The sequence below is a fragment of the Trachemys scripta genome, chromosome 3 (assembly GCF_013100865.1).
Source record: "Trachemys scripta elegans isolate TJP31775 chromosome 3, CAS_Tse_1.0, whole genome shotgun sequence".
Taxonomy (NCBI): Eukaryota; Metazoa; Chordata; order Testudines; family Emydidae; genus Trachemys; species Trachemys scripta.
The window spans coordinates 52,478,626-52,495,477 of NC_048300.1; the positions used below are offsets into that span (position 1 = coordinate 52,478,626).

Consider the following 16,852-nt stretch of genomic DNA (forward strand, 5'->3'; position numbering starts at 1 on the left):
AGGTGTAAATGACCACATGAGGTGCAAGGCACTGGAGAATGGGCCCCAAGCTACTTATCCGACATCAGGGGTCTCAAACACGCGGTCCGGGGGCCGCATGCGGCCCGCGGGGTTATTTTCTGTGGCCCGCGAGCTCCTCACGGCCCCCCCGCGCTCCCTCAGCGTTTACCTAGAGCGGCTCCGGCCCGACGCACAGCGGGGGCAGGGCAGGCTCCCTGCCTGCCTGCCCTGTCCCTGTGCCATTCCGGGAAGTGGACGGAACCTGGGGAAGGAGGGGCACAGGGGTGTGTGTGGCTGTTGCTTCAGGCACCGCCTCCAGCAGCTCCCATTGGCTGGGAACGGGGAACCACAGTCAACGGGAGCTGCTGGGGGTGGTGCCTGAAGCAACAGCCACACACACACACCTGTGCCTCTCCTTCCCCAGATTCTGTCGGCTTCCTGTAGCGGTGCGGGGGCAGGGCAGGCATGGAGCCTGCCCCGCCCCCCGTGCGTGTTGGGCCAGAGCCCACCGCCCAAACCCCTCCTGCAGCTGAACCCCCTGCCGCACCCAGCACACACCCGACCCCCTGCCACACCCCACACCCCTCCTGCCCCCCTGGGGGCAGGGAGGGGGCGGAGTGGGGGTGGGGATTTCAGGGAAGGGGTTGGAATGGGGGCAGGGAAGGGGTGGGAAGAGGCGTGGCAGGGGCGTGGCCTCATGGAAGGGGTGGGGTGGGGGCGGGGCTGAGGGCAGCAGGGCGGAGGTGTCAGTAAATGCGGCCCTCGGACCAATGTACTTGTCCTCATGTGGCCCTCGTGGTCATTTGAGTTTGAGACCCCTGTCCTACATAAATCACTGGCTATTTATTGCATTAACTGGGCCCTGTCAATAACTCTTTCCCTCAGTAGAGGGAGTTGTTTCTCAACATAATGAGAGAGCATCATCTGATGCATTTTTTGTCAGGATTGTCTTATTTATTACCTTTACCTGTAATCTAATTTGTACTGTATTTCCTTTGCCATTCTATATTGTTATAAACTTTTTATTGAAGTTTGTACTGTAAAAAGGACAAGATTTTAATCCACAAGTGAGTTGTCCTGCTCAAGTTCCTTCTGCATATTTTTTAACCTTTTGACCCACTGTGAAGTCTTCTAGAAAAATGTTGATGACCAGGTGGGAACAAAATTATTAACTTCAATTAAAAACTGCAATAGCTGTGTTGCATTGACAGCACCACAGGATCTATGCCCATACCAAAGTAAATGGTGGTTGGTATGGTAGTACTGTATCAGAGCTCCAATGTGCCAGACCCTGTACCCTGATCTAATAAAGAGATGGTCCCTGCCATAAAAGGCTTATAAACAAAGTGTGTGACAGTCGCTGGATACATTGTGCTCCCCCATCTACTTCTTGTAAGTGAGAAGAATATGAATAGAATCATATATCAGTAGGCCTCAAGAAGTCAAAGTCCAGCACCCTCTGCTGAGGCAGGTCCAAGTAAACCTTGACCATCCCTGACAGGTGTCTGTCTAATCTGTTCTTAAAAAGCTTTAGTGATGCGGATTCCACAACCTCCCTTGGAAGCCTATTCCAGAGACTAACTACCCTTATAGTTAAACTTTTCCCTACTATCTCTCTGCAGATTAAGGTAAGATGTCTTACCCTCAGACATGGAGAAGAATTGATTGCATCCTCTTTATAACAGCCCTTAATATATTTGAAGACTTTATCAGGTCCTTCCTCAGTCTTTGGTTCTCAAAACTAAACAGCTCGAGTCCTTTTTTTAAACCTTTCTTCATCGGCCAGGTTTTCCAAACCTTTTTATCACCTTTGTTGATCTCCTCTGGACTCTCTCTCCAATTTATCTACATCTTGCCTAAATCATGGCAAGCAGAATTGGGCACAGTGCTCCAGTTGAGGTATCACCAGTGCTGCCCGGAGCAGGACAATTATTTCCCATATTACACTCCTACTCATACACCCCAGAATATTAGCCTTTCTTGCAGCTGCATCAGAGTGACTCCTATTCAGTGTGTGATCCTCTCTAACCCCCAGAGGCTTTTTGGCAATACTACCACCTAGCCAGTTATTCCACATTTTGTATATGTGCATTTGATTTTTTTTCTCCTTCCTACATGCAGTACTTTATCTTTACTGAATTTCATTTTTGTTGTTTTCAGATCAAGTCTCCAATTTGTCATCGTCATTTTGAACTCAAATCCAATCCTTCAAGATGCTGGCAACCCCTCTCCCCCAATGGTGTTGTCTGCAACTTTTATAAGCATGTTCTCCACTCTATTAAATAGTACCTAACAGTGTAAGATGGGAACCTGAGAATACTCTGTTTTTGAAACTAGGGGGAAGTTTATAAATAAACAGAATCGCCCCAACTGAAATCTTGCTAGAACACTGGACTCTTTAACCATGTTAACTGGCAGAAGAATATTAATTTATGTTTCACAAGGGGGAAAGAATCTCTGTATTGTCTCCTGGAAAAAAATGGGCCACTTCACCTGCTTACAGCCTGCTAGGAGAATGACTCAGTAAGAAGAGTGGTAGAATCACATTTACTAACCCCACTTCTTGCAGCACCTGTGTTTTCCTTTCCTAAGCTCAAACTTGCTTAGCTGCAAAGACAGTCTTCTCTACATTAGCACCAACTGCTTCTGTCATTGTTAAAGACTTCTGCATATGGATATGGATTTCATCACTTTATCCTTCCACAAACCCCCTGGACAGAAAAGTCTCACAACCTTAAAACAAAGAAAAGATTAAATGTCTCTTTGTTGTTGTTAATGAATTTTTTATCTGGGCATCTTTCTAAGCACATCAGGCCTAAGAGGCACGGATTACATTAAGAGAAAGAGAGGAGTCAGTGAGCCTTGGAATAAATCAAAAGAGGACAAAGGATGGAGAATGGAAACAGTAAATTTAATAAGTGACACAAACAACTGCAGGAAATCATAAAAACAGGAGAAGTGGGAAAAATGTACCGGAGAGAGTGTTTGCAACATGTGCAGTGGACTGCCCAGCTTTCTGACAGCTTATCTCTGATTCCTTCCATATGTTGCTTTATGCATGGGTTCCTGTTTTTATAGGGTTTTGTTCTATAGCTTTTATACTAACACAAGTGCTTCACATCTGCTCTGATGTCTAATTTATTCCATCTTCTCTGGCAGGGGAAGGGTCAGCTTACTCACTTCTGGCCAAGGTTAGTAATGGAAAAATAGTAAGTTGGGGAAGGGGACTGAACCAGGTTCTGAAATGTGACTTTGTTGTGTTTACTATTGTCTTTCTAGTAGTGTGTGTGATCCCAACTGAGCTCCAATTTCAATATTCTATCTTAAGCCCTTACTCTGTAAATTGTTCACTGCAGGTAAACCCCTTTATCTCTACACAGAGCCCTATTGAAGTCATTGGGACTCTGGCTGAGTGCAGATATCCTATACGAGGGAACCACTTGCAGGAGCAGGGCCTTAGCCTTGGGCTTGTTCAGCCTGAAACATGCTCCATCCATGTGAAGTGACCTACCCCCACTGACCACAACCTACCCTGCTAGTGTCCTTCAACTGCTCACTTGCAGGTACCAGGGTCCAGGGCTGGTGGTTTAACAACAGCAGATCTGCCCTGCCCACCGCACTTATGCACCTGACGTTGTTACTGACCGCTCAGTAAAAGAACCTCTGGTTCCAGGTTGGTAACTTTTAGGAAACATTCTGATTCTCACAAGCTGTTGACTTTAGTGCTGTAATCTTCAAGGAAACACGCCCCCCTCCCCACCATTGAAATACCCCCCCCCTTTAAAAACCCTAAATCACCCTAGGCAGGAGGGTGGCCACAGGCTATCACTCATGAACGAGAAGGCTACCCGCACACAGACAACCTGATTCTCCTCTTATTCAGCACACCAGCCTCAGGCAGGCGGTAGCTCCACCGCCTTTCCTGGAGTTACCCGGGTGCAGGAAGCGGAGAATCGGGCGCACTGTAATGGGCAGAGTGTAAATCTCCTGCCCCTGGAAGTAGCCCCCTTCCCATGGTGGGCTGCGAGCAGCGCCGTGCACAGCACTGGCCGGGCGGCCTGGCACGAGCCGGTCAGCTCAAGCTTGCAGCGAGAGGCTGCCTGGCTGCAGGATGCCCCTGCCCCGGAGACTTGAGCCAAACCTGGAGGCTTCCCGCTCAGCTCGGAAGTGCTGGAAAGTTGCAGGGCCCCTGCCCCGCAGCCCGGTTCGCCAGCAGCTCCCGCGGCCGGTGGGCTCGGAGCTTTTCCTATCCCCGATCTCCCCGGACCCGCCCCGCTCCGCAGCGGAGCCTTGCCCCAGAGTCGAGCGCTCGCCCCGAGTCGTAGGGCCCGGCCCAGCGGCCGCGGAAGCCGAAGGGCTGAGCCGGTGTGATCCCGGCGGCGCTGGGGGAAGGAGCCGTGGCTGGCAGCGGCAGCGCCTCCCCCTGCTCCCGGGGGGCTGCCAGCCAGGGTGACACCGTCAGAGACACACCGACACCTTCCTGCCTCCCGGGGAGCCTGACACTGTCTGGCGCCGCAGCTCCCTGGGTGAGCCGCTGCCGCTTTGAGCCAGCCTCTCCCTCCCCGCTCCCCAGCCCTCTCCACCCCCGGTACCTCCTCCTCCCCCGCCCCGCGCAGCGCCCAGCCCGGGGCTCGCCGCTCTCTGTCTCCGCCCAGGCTCGGAGCAGCCCCCGCTCCAGCCATGCCCCGCGCAGGGGAAGCAGCCCGCTGGTAGTGCTCCCCCCGCCCGCCGCGAGGGTGCCAGCCCCTCTGCCCCGCGCCTCGCCGCCAGGCGGGACTTTTGAGCGATGAGACGGCCGAGTCGCCGGCTGGCTTTGTCTCTCTTGGGGATCCTGTGGATCGCTGCTCTCCTCTTCTTCTTGGGGGCGAGGAGGAGACTGGAGGTGGCAGGACCCGAAGGGCAGACGCCAAAGGTAACGAGCACCCGCTTCTCTTCGGGGACTGGTGGCTGGGGTCCAGCCCGGATCGGCGCGAGGGGGCTTTGCAAGAGCAGTGTGGTGTGCCCAGCTGTCCCGCGGGCTAGAGCCCCAGCAAGTGGCCGCGGGGAAATGCCCCGAGCACACGTGCAGCTTTGGGAACAGTCACATGTGGGAGAACCGCTTGGTTCGGTGCCCGTCCTGCCCCTGTGCTCATGCTGTACGCCAGGCTTGGGGAACTGGGTGCCAACTTCTTTGCAACAGTTTCACAGTTAAGTCCTTTAGGTTCTTACTTCCCTTAGAGAAGGCAACCAAACCAGGGCGTGATGCACTGAGAGCACCATCACCAGTGGCTTACATTTGTCCATTAAGCCCCTGCCACCATCTCTTCCTGCTCCCCCAAGGGGTTTGAATGTGTGTAGGGCTGGAGGAACGAACAGGATTGTACGGCAGCCTAGCGATAGCCCAAAGGCAAGCAGCGTTTGCTGTGATGGGACTGGAGATTAGCTCGCTGGTTTCCTTGCAATCTGCGGGACTTTTGCCCGTGTAAAACCTGCAGGATATGACCCGACCTGAGCATTCGGGCATTTGTGAACGCTGAGATAAGGACCCCGTAAGACATGTTTGGGAGCGGGGTGGGCGCCAGAAAGCCCCTCCCAGATTGCTCCCTCTCCAGAGGTTTTGCAGTTGTATAAAGTACATACAGCAAGTATTTTCTCGTCTTCGCTATTTGCTTAATTCCTTTCTCCGAGTCAGATTAGTGGCGCCTATTGCTGCCTCTGAGAGTTTTTAATCTGTGTATTGTCTGCTCAGGATGGACCCGATTCTCCTCTTGCTTACCCCAGCTAGCTTTATATCAGTGTAACTTCATTGCTCTCGATGAAATTACTCCTGATTTATACCAATGTGTGTGAGTCAGATCAGAATCCTGCCCCACATTCATAGAATCATAGACTTTAAGGTCAGAAGGGACCATTATGATCGTCTAGTCTGACCTCCTGCACAACGCAGGCCACATAATCTCTCCCACCCACTCATGTATCAAACCCCTAACCTATGTCTGAACTACTGAAGTCCTCAAATCCTGGTTTAAAGACTTCAAGGTACCGAGAATCCTCCAGCAAGTGACCCTTGCCCCACCCTACAGAGGAAGTAAAAAAAAACACCAGGGCCTCTGCCAATCTGCCCTGGAGGAAAATTCCTTCCCAACCCCAAATATGGCGATCAGCTAAACCCTGAGCAGGTGGGCAAGACTCACCAGCCAGACACCTAGGAAAGAATTCTCTGTAGTAACTCAGATCCCACCCCATCTAACATCCCATCACAGGCTATTGGGCATATTTACCGCTAATAGTCAAAGACTAATTAATTGTCAAATTAGGCTATCCCATCATACCATCCCCTCCATAAATTTATCAAGCTTAGTCTTGAAGCCAGATATGTCTTTTGCCCACACTGCTCCCCTTGGAAGGCTGTTCCAGAACTTCACTCCTCTGATGGTTAGAAACCTTCATCTAATTTCAAGTCTAAACTTCCTGATGGCCAGTTTATATACATTTGTTCTTGTGTCCACATTGGTACTGAGCTTAAATAATTCCTCTCCCTCCCTGGTATTTATCCCTCTGATATTATGGAGAGCAATCACATCTCCCCTTAGCCTTCTTTTGGTTAAGCTAAACAAGCCAAGCTCTTTGAGTCTCCTTTCATAAGACAGGTTTTCCATTCCTCGGATCATCTTAGTAGCCCTTCTCTGTACCTGTTCCAGTTTGAATTCATCCTTCTTAAACATGGGAGACCAGAACTGCACACAGTATTCCAGATGAGGTCTCCCCAGTGCCTTGTATAACGATACTAACACCTCCTTATCGCTACTGGAAATACCTCGCCTGATGCATCCCAAGACCAGATTAGGTTTTTTCATGGCCATATCACATTTGCAGCTCATAGTCATCCTGTGATCAACCAATACTCCGAGGTCCTTCTCCTCCTCTGTTACTTCCAACTGATGCGTCCTCAGTTTATAACAAAAATTCTTGTTATTAATCCCTAAATGCATGACCTTGCACTTTTCACTATTAAATTTCATCCTGTTACTATTACTCCAGTTTACAAAGTCATCCAGATCTTCCTGTATCATATCCCGGTCCTTCTCTGTATTGGCAATACCTCCCAGCTTTGTGTCATTAGCACATTCCCACTTTTTGTGCCAAGGTCAGTAATAAAAAGATTAAATAAGATTGGTCCCAAAACCGATCCCTGAGGAACTCCACTAGTAACCTCCCTCCAGCCTGACAGTTCACCTTTCAGTATGACCCATTGTAGTCTCCCCTTTAACCAGTTCCTTATCCACCTTTCAGTTTTCATATTGATCCCTATCTTTTCCAATTTAGCTAATAATTCCCCATGTGGAACCGTATCAAATGCCTTACTGAAATCGAGGTAAATTAGATCAACTGCATTCTTGCTTCAATTCCTGTTATTGGTTGGATGCCTTCTCTGAAGTTCATGCCACCTTGTCAGTGTCTGAAACCACTGTACTCAGCCTTGTAGCCCTTAGCTGTTCTGTTGGCCTTGGGAATTAAAGTATTCTCTCAGAATGCCAGCCTATGTTTCTATGATCTTTTTGACTAACCAAGATTCTCAAGTCCATGTATAATTTTTTCTGTCTGCTGTGTCATCTTCATTCCTATGCTACTTGTTTTTATATGCTGACTGTAACTGCGCTCGGTGTTCCAAATATGACCTCACCAGGCCTTACCACGGCTAGATAGTTTTATCATGCTCTAGTTTTCTGCTTATACGATCTGTGCCAAAAGTTTTAATGTCTCTATCCACTCCCTTTCCCCTATATCAGTCTCAAGTTTAATATTTGCCTGTTAGAGGTATATAGACTTTTCTTGTTATTTGGTTTGCTGTGAGCACACTACCTTGTACTCTAAATTTAAAATAGTAATTGAATTGAATGCTCTGGATAGCTCTGTGCTTGGTGTATAACTAAATTGGTAAGAAAATGATGCACTCAGCATAGTAATGAATACAACTTTGCACACTTGTAATGGTCGTCATCACTAATGACTGGAGCTCCAGAGCTAAAAGCATGAGTCTCTCTAGTGTGAAATGAGCTAAGGCCCCAATTCAGCAAAGCATTTCAGCATGTGCTTAAATCCACCCCTATTCAGCAAAGCCCACTGGGACTTAGCACATACTTAACTTCGGGCATGTGTTTATGTGGAATAAAGATGGGCTGCTGAATCCGGGCCAAGTCCCCTAGCAGGGTATTATAGCAGACCTGTGTCTTCTGTGGATCAGGCACAAAGGGGGACATGTAGCACACAAGGAGAGCTGTTTACACTGTCAGTTTTCATCTGTGGATTTCTAAGCACTTGATAAACAATAAGTGAATGATCCTCACAACCCTCCTCTGAGGTAGGCATGACTATACCCATTTTAAAGACAGAGAAGTACACAGAGAGAATTTAATGGACTTGTCCATCATGGTGAGTCCGTGGCAGAGCCGCAGATGCCATCAACTGGTTTAAATCACTACACTTATGTAGTTAAACAAAAAAGGCGGGATCCTAATATGAATATAAATATTTCAATGAAATTGGTTTTTGTCTCAGTGAAAGCTAGGGTGACCAGATAGCAAGTGTGAAAAATCGGGACGGGGGTGGGGGGTAATAGGAGCCTATATAAGAATATCGGGACTGTCCCTATAAAACCAGGACATCTGGTCACCCCAGAGAAAGCAGTTTCCGGTTGGACTTGAGCATTCCCTTGCAGTGTCTGAGCCCAAAGAACAGCACTGTACAGTGCATGAGACTGCAACCTGCAACTTACTTTAAACAGAAACTGAAACTGACCAGTTTAGTTTCACAGTCCAAACTTCATGAAATGCAAAAAGTACACAAGCTGCATAAACCAGGAACTTTTTCAAAATTCTTTCCATTTTAATAACCTATGGTGGTACTAACATTGGTAAAGAACTGACTGTTTGAAATACATGGGACCAGATTCTGATTTTAATTATACCACCGTACATCTAGAGTGACTTGGTCGAAATCCAAAGCCAATAACGTTAACGGGGATCTTAAAGGGCTTTGGATCAGGCCTTCACTCCAGATTTACACCAGTGTAACTGAGATTGGCATCTGGCCCATGATTTTTATATGAGCTGTGTCTGTGTAAGCTATTCCTCACAAATGACTATGTATATGCCAACTCTGGAACTTTAAATCCAAATCACTGTTTGAAAAATTCTTAAATTGGTAAAAATACATTGGTTTTCATGTGGCAAAAGTCACTGGTTTTTCATGCTTTTTTTCAAACAAAAATGACTGAATGGATTTTTTCAGGCTTTCCATAATCTCACCTATCTAGGATGGGAGAATGAGCTTGTGCAATTTCAGGCCCAAAGATCATTTTTGTGGGGGAAGGTAATAAGTCACTGGAAACAGAGGTTTAGAATGAAAGTGCTCTCTTAACCATAACTATCCCTTTGGGTAAATAGGCTTGTATTGAAAATGCACTCTTCAAAACTGCAAAATAAAAACTCACTTGTCAGCCATGATGTACTGTATTCTCCTTCAAATGAACCTTTTTACCTAACACCAGTTGCAATAGAATTGATTCTTCATTTTACAGCCCACTTTGAATATCCACAGAACACATACAGATGTAGTTCTACCCTGCTCTTTGGACGGCTAACCTTGTTACTGGCCTGATCCTGTTCCTATTGAAGTCAAGGGTAATTTCCTCATGACTACAGGATCAGGCCCTAAATTTCTAAGTTACACCTGCCAAGTTGCCATAACTCCAGAAATCTGACAGCTGAAATTGCCTCTCCTTCATTTCCTCTGAATTTTCCATCAAAACAGTTGCATCCCCCTGAGATTCATAGAGTACAGATTCATTTTTTAGTGCATTACATTTTTGGCTTTGGAAACTACTTTTGAGTAATATGAAATATGAGCTAGTTGTGAGAAAAGGAACATGATGTCACTTCATTTAACCCCTCTTAAGGGATCCAGATCTGGTTTCATATATATGCATCAAAGCCAGTGAAGCAGCAATAAAGGGAGAACAGGTGATTGGGCATAGGACAGTACAATCCTCTGGCCATGAGGTTATGTACTTTGGATTCTGGCTAGCTGCTAACCCAGTAGCAAGCAATACTTTTGAAATATGCAGATAGTTCCTCCTTACCCTCTCCAACTTCCTAGAAGGAGCTCATATTGTAATGGCAGAAACATCATTTGTAAAATAATGGGATAAACTGGATGTGCCACTCCTAATGGAGAAATGAGGTGTTTCCATTCATCAACCTCCATGGCAAAGCATTCCTGATCTACACTGGTGAGAAGAGCACTAGGCCTAAGGAATCTAACTGAGTCTCTTACATGGGAGTCCAGGACATTATCACAGTGGCTAGGCTTTCCCTATGCTGATATTCTATTGGCAGAATGGATAGGAGCATGCTTGTTTTATTTTACCTGGTTTCACCGCCTCTTTCTTCTTACTTTTATCTCCCTGCACCACACTCTGAGGCTCCATCTACACTGCAGCTGGGGCCAGACTTCCCAGTATGGGTAAACAGACACGCGCTAGCTCTGATTGAGCTAGTGCGCTAAAAATAGCAGCGTAGCTGGCGAAGCATGGGCCGCAGCTCGGGCTAGTCACCTGAGTACAAACCCGTGGAGTCCCTATGTATGTACTTGGGTGGCTAGTCTGAGGCACCGCCTTTGCTACCCCTGGCTACAATGCGTATTTTTAGGGCACTAGCTCAAGCAGACCTAGCGTATCTGTCTAGCCACCCTGGGAAGCATGGTCCAAGCTGCAGTGTAAACGTAACTATTACCTTATTGATCCTCTCTCTGCTTCTTTCCTAGCCTTGCCCACTTTTCTTCTAGTCACTTTCTTCATTCCTTCCTAATTCAGAGCGTCACTGGCTAATGGCTGCATCAAGCCAGCCCTTTATCACATTCAGGAGCTGCCATGGAACATTTCCTCCATCCAAGGAAGGCCAGCAGTGCTTTACTCAAGCAGGGGACTTCTTGCTGAGGCCTTTATTTTAAGCAATAACCTCATAGTAACAATGGGGCACGGAAGTAAAAATGTGTCCCACTCAAAGTCATAAGCGGTGTCTCGCCTAGCTGGTTATGGAATGAAGTCCCCAGTCCATCCAGGCTGTTATTACTGTTGCCACTTGCATTTGCGAAGGACAGTTTGAATCTTATTTGCCTGGCTAAGGAAAACGTTCTTGTGCTTCTCTTCTGTTCTTTTTGGAGTCCCATCAAGCTGTGAAGGAAGGTGGGTGCGGCGAGCCCCGCTGGAATGGTGTGACTGTCTTCTAGTATCTGCTGTCTAGCAGGCACCTAATCAGGTGAGCCAGTTAGCAAGCAAGGGATTAGTAAAATTAATCCTGTCTGCTGGATGGTTTACGGGGGAGTAACTGTACAGCAGTTCTGTGTTTCTGATCAGCTGAGGTTCAGTGATTATATTCTGTACTTACAGAGCCTTTCATTTCAGGATCTCCAAGCACTTCACAAGCATTAATCAGTGCCAGTCAATCCCTCCTGCCCCTTCTGTTTTCCAGAGGGAGCAAACTCAGGCCTTCAAAGGTGCTAAGCATGTCCAGCACCCATTGACTCAAGGGAGAGAGAGTGGCTCAGCACCTTGGAAAATCAGGTCATCCATGACTTGCCTAAAATCGCCTAGTGTGTCAGTGTCAGAGCTTGGAGCAGAATCCAGGAATTCTGAGTCCCTGCCCCTGTTCTAACCACTAGACAGCACTGCCTCCCTGTGTTTTATACAGGAGTTTTGTCTTTCTCTCATTTAAAAAAAACCACATAGAAATTAATAACTTAATTAGATTAAGAAATAATGAGAGGAATTGAAATGCTGGATTAATTACAAGTAAATTCCCAGATTGGTTTGTGAGGAATACATGCAGTGGACTCTGCTTAGTGGCACTGAGCTGGCAAACCCAATTCCCAGTGCTTGTGCTGATGCTGGCAGTGGTCAGGTTTCCAGCTTGGTTGGCCTCTCACTTTCTGGGGCAGGCAAGGCTTGGGAGGGCTTTAAAAGGGAAAGAAGCCCCCTGTTACTCCTGCTGGTGTATGGATGAAGCATAGCTGATGGATTCTGGAGGAGACCAGGACCTTTATGAGTGGGGCTGAACCGTGAAGGAAGGAGACATCTGGGCATTCCAGAAGACTCTCCAACTATCAAAAATAACAAGGCCTTGTTAATGTTATGGTAAGAAACATGGAATTAAAAACCTCCCGGAGAAACAAATGTTATTTTCAAGTTTCCAAGGAGGAGTTACAAACACTGGAGAGTATAGAAAAATAAACCACAAAATATATGACATGACATGTCCTGTTACTATTATTGTAGATATAGTTTGTTCAACAAAAGGGAATGGTTAATGTTAAAATGCAGTGTGTGTGGGGAGCTGATCCTGTGAAGTGATCAGAGCATCCTATAAGCTGTGGAGGATCCACAATTCCTTCTGGAAGCAATTGGGGCGGGGGAGAGTGCTGTGCACCTCCCCACACACACTTCTACAAAGGTTCCAGCACCCTTGCTCTGCACCCTGCAAGGTTGGGCCCATAGTCAGAAAAGCGGTTGCCAGTTCTGCATTTGGGATCTGAATAGCACATTGCATTCTTTCTGCATCAGCACCAGCTGGAAAGATTCTGCATCCAGAGTTCAGCTGATAATCTTTCTTCCTTTAATTTCTCCAGGTTTTACAGCACAGGTCTCCTGGAGGTGTTTAACATAGATTAAAACAACAATGTACACTGCCAAAATTAAGATCTTAACACATTAATTAACTGAACTGCCTATTCCAACATGAACACTAGCCTGCCAATTTAACATAATAGAGGGCTTGATCCTGTGCCCGTTGAAGCCAGTGGGGGATTTGGCACTGACTTTGATGATCACAGGATGGGACCTATAATGACACTTGTCAATGAATGCCCTTCCTGAAATGTCCAGGAGTAAAGGCAGGACTAGCTAGAACACTAACAAACTGGTGATGCGTGAGCCAGAATCGAATCTAGTTTGCACTCCCATACCTGTATTTCAACTGCATGTCTAACAGTGATAAAAAACAACACACTCATTTTTGTGTTCGTGTGACTTAGGCAGAGCCAAGGAGCAGACCTGCTGAATAAGAAGGAGCTGTTTTCTCAGTCATTTTCCTAATTGTAGCTAGGCTTTGAAAATAGTTTTCCTTCACAGTATCCACCCGGGTTGCTAACAATTGTGTCTTTGTTGAACACTGAGCAGGACACAAAGTTCCATCAGAATTTAGCAATCCAAGTGGTCAGGCAAAACTCAGCTGGCTATAAGAATAATAAAACTGTCATGGACAAATGGTGTCAGGCTTATATTATCTGTATTGTTTAATTAATCTATTGACTGCACATGAGCGGTCTCTCTGAGATATCTGAAAAACAATAGTCAGTAAATGAAAACCTTGTTAATTTTCCACTGGTAATTACAATGAATGAATTTACCCCCATTCCATTCCATTACAGTTTCATGGGGCAGCTGTGAGTGATAGGGGCATAAATATTGATTGAACAAAGCCTGTTTGCTTTATGAAGTGATGAGCATCAGGGCATCCAGGAACCTTCCATTGCTTTGTACTTGCAAAACAAGAAAAAATTTAAAAAGGTAAAAAATTGCTGGCTGTTTACTCAGAAGAAGCCCAATAAATCTTGGATGCGGTTAAAACCTTTTGTTTGACATTTTAGAGGAAGGAGAAGAAAATTTTCTTCCTTCTCTGAGAGAATGTACAAAGATTTTGAGAAGTCCCAACACTGCCAAGAAAATTCAAAGCCATTCACTCTTGGACTGAGATTGGAAGGCCCACTGAATCTCAAACACAGACCTACAGAGCTGCTAATGAACACCTCCAGGCGGCCACCCAGCAATGGCTGTAACTATGGTAATTTGTGTCTCACTACCCATTAGCTTCTGTGGACACAGACCATGGGAAGTCCACCTCAAGGGGTCTGACAGGCAGAAGCCTCATGGCTCCTGATTGGCTCCCTGCCCTATACAAACCTAAGGGTCGTTCCAAGAAGGGTCCAGGCAACAGTGTGAAGCTGCTGTAACTACCATGACTATTCTTGATCCTGAACTCCTGGCTTTGACCTCAGCTCAGTTTGGACCTTGCCTCCAGCCCCGGAACCTGAAACCTGACTCATACTCTGATCCTTGCTATTGACCCTGGCTTGGAACTTGACTGCAAGCTTCCCTGCTACTCTCAGCCTTAGGTTTGACCCTGCTCTGACTTTTGGTCCTGACTGCCCTTGTCAGGACCCTGGTAGAGATACTCTGAAGATATGGTTCTGATCATTAGGAAGAAGGCAGTTGAACTATTTAAAAGAACTTCTATATATTCAGTGGCAGGAGGGTTAGATTTATGTCACTTCCTCCCGTGTTTCTTTTTATCTTTATTCCTTCAGGGCTATGCAGTTGTCTGCTCTTCTGGGTTAATCCTGTCAGAATTCCTAATCTAAGTAGCTCTGAACTAGAGCAGTATGTGGATGGGAGACCTTCCTGAAACACCTGGATCGGTAGTGGCCAGTCTGAGGGCCAAATGTTCTTTCAGAAAGGTCAGGTGGTTACAATCAGCACTGTGGGGCAGTGTCTGGCCTGTTCTGCTCTCTTTGTGCTACGCAGCCAGAATGCTGATATTTCAGGGGTTGCTGTAACCTGTGCCAGCTGGCAACAGTCCATTAGGGGTCATATGCCAACCGGGGATAGTCCTAATGCAACATGCTCCTGCCTCTCTACCTTTGCACGAGGGGCTGTGGAGAGAGAGAGATGTGTAGGTGCTGGCTCTGTGCCTGCTAAGGACTCCCCAATGCTGTGAGAAACACTGGGAGTGGAGTTGCAGATGGTTTCTGCTCCCTTTCATCTGTCTGGTGTTGGTTCTCAGCTTCTTCTTTTCTAGGGTAACCCGAGTGGCTGTGTTGGGGAGAGGACCTTTGTCAGGCATTCCCCTAAGCTCTAGCAGAACTAGGAGAGCTCCTATTCTCATCTTCTTGGGACTTCCATATTCCAGCGGCTGATAGCGCAGCAAGAGCTACTCTTCTCCTTCCCCAGCCATGCAGAAGGGGGCCAGCAGGGGGGCTGGTGAGCAGCTGCAGCTGGTGCTGGAAGCACTCCTGGCTTGGCTCCTACTAGAGCAGCAGAGGAAGCTCTCGGAGGTAGCTAGGGAGGCAGGGCCCTCTACTTCCTCCTCAGAGGGATGCAGACATGTCAGCTAAAAAATCACAGGGTGAAGCTCAGGGAACACACATTCGGTTCATAATCAAATATAGATTTTCTTCTTAACACAGTTGGCCTTGGACGTCCCTGATTTAGAGCCATGAGGGATGCAGTGAGCACCACTGACCTAGATGCTGCAGGAAGTGCTGGTGGCAGTTTAGTAGGAGGCATTGTCCTCTTTGATTCAGTGCTGAGCCTTGTATCTGACCCGAGTACTGGGGGTGCTGTCCTGCAAAATCTCCTGGCATCTTTGCAACCCTGGTATCCTGGTAAAATTCCCAGAACTGCATCCCGCCTACCTAAACTTCCCCCTCAAGTTCCAGGTGGAAATAGTACTCTCCATTTCTTGGCCTACACTATTGCACGGCAATGCTGTGTGCAGCTAAACAGCTGCTCTGTTCCATCTCGGAGGTGGCAGGAGAAGTGACTGTTCGTTTTATTCCAAGGACCTTAGGGCCAGTTTTTCAAGTGCTCAGCACGCGCAACTGGGGCTCAGCTCTCACTTAGGCCCCAAATCTGTCTAAAGTGCTTGCTGCTCAGCAGCTCCCATTGTGACCCTTATGACCAGATTGCCCTAAGAGCTCTGAAGAACCCAGCCTGCTGAGTGAGCTCTTCTGAAAATCTGTCCCCAAATTGCTTTCAGCTTATAAACCCTTTGGGACACAACTGTATCTATCTGCATGTCTGGAGGGTGCCTACATATATAATGTATATGTTGTAATTTGGTGCAGTGGCTTCATGCCTTTCATAAGCATCATCTCTGTGGGAAGATCTTCACACCAGTTTCCATATCGAAGAGTGAGGGTGATCACCATTAACTGAAGTCCCTGTTTTCCTCCCCTACCACAGTAATTTGTCACAGGAATAAGATCTTTTTGCAGAAAATATAAGGTACAGTCTATTGAACCATTAAAAAAAATTCTCAGTGCTTTATAGTGATATTTACAGGCCAATACCCGGGTAAATATGCATGGATAAGGCACAGGTATGTATACAAATTTTAGGTCTAATACCTGGAGCAGTGTTGTTCTGCATAACAGCACCATACAGTGAAGTATATACAATGTATTTGGTACATCATTGTTCTATCCTGATAAGCTGAGTAGATTTTTTTATACAAAGGTGTACTTGGTGCAGCGTTGTTGTTCTTTGGGAAGGACGCACGTTGTTTACTCAGGATATAAATAAGGGAATGACAACTTTCCAGATATAGGACAGCTGTTTGGAAGGAGCTGCCTGGGCAGCTTTTGTGACCAAAGAACCACAAAGCTTGGCAGAAGGCACTGGCTGTAATGAGTGTTGGATTTCAGCTCCGGAGCGAAGAGCCCTGCTTTCCTCTAGCACCAAGACCTGTGAGCAGCCCCATTACAGTCAGCCCTTTAGTCATTCAGGGGCTGAGCCTGGCCCACTGAGATCAATGGGAGTTTTGAAGTGACTTCAGCGGAGCAGGATCAGCCCCTAGAAGTGGTGCTACCTCTCAGCTCGATGTCGTAATCCCCGTGGCGGGTGCGGTATTTTGCACACGACTGAACAAGCTCTTTTTAAAACACAGTCCCTGGGAGCACGCATGTTGCTTTATACGCAAGCTCTGCAGATGGTATTAGGGTTGGCAGCGCACACGCCCCTGGAGGATGCCAATTTGGT

At 47.0% G+C, this 16,852-nt stretch overlaps 1 protein-coding gene across 1 annotated transcript in view; it reads left to right on the forward strand.

Moving 5' to 3' along the window:
- Positions 1-4,696: 4,696 nt before the first annotated feature.
- Positions 4,697-16,852, forward strand: part of GALNT14 (polypeptide N-acetylgalactosaminyltransferase 14) — a 191,483-nt gene continuing 179,327 nt past the window's right edge. Inside the window, exon 1 of the mRNA XM_034764736.1 lies at positions 4,697-4,912. Within this exon, the coding sequence (XP_034620627.1) occupies positions 4,787-4,912 (126 nt within the window). The 5' untranslated portion in view covers positions 4,697-4,786. The remainder of the gene's footprint in view (positions 4,913-16,852) is intronic.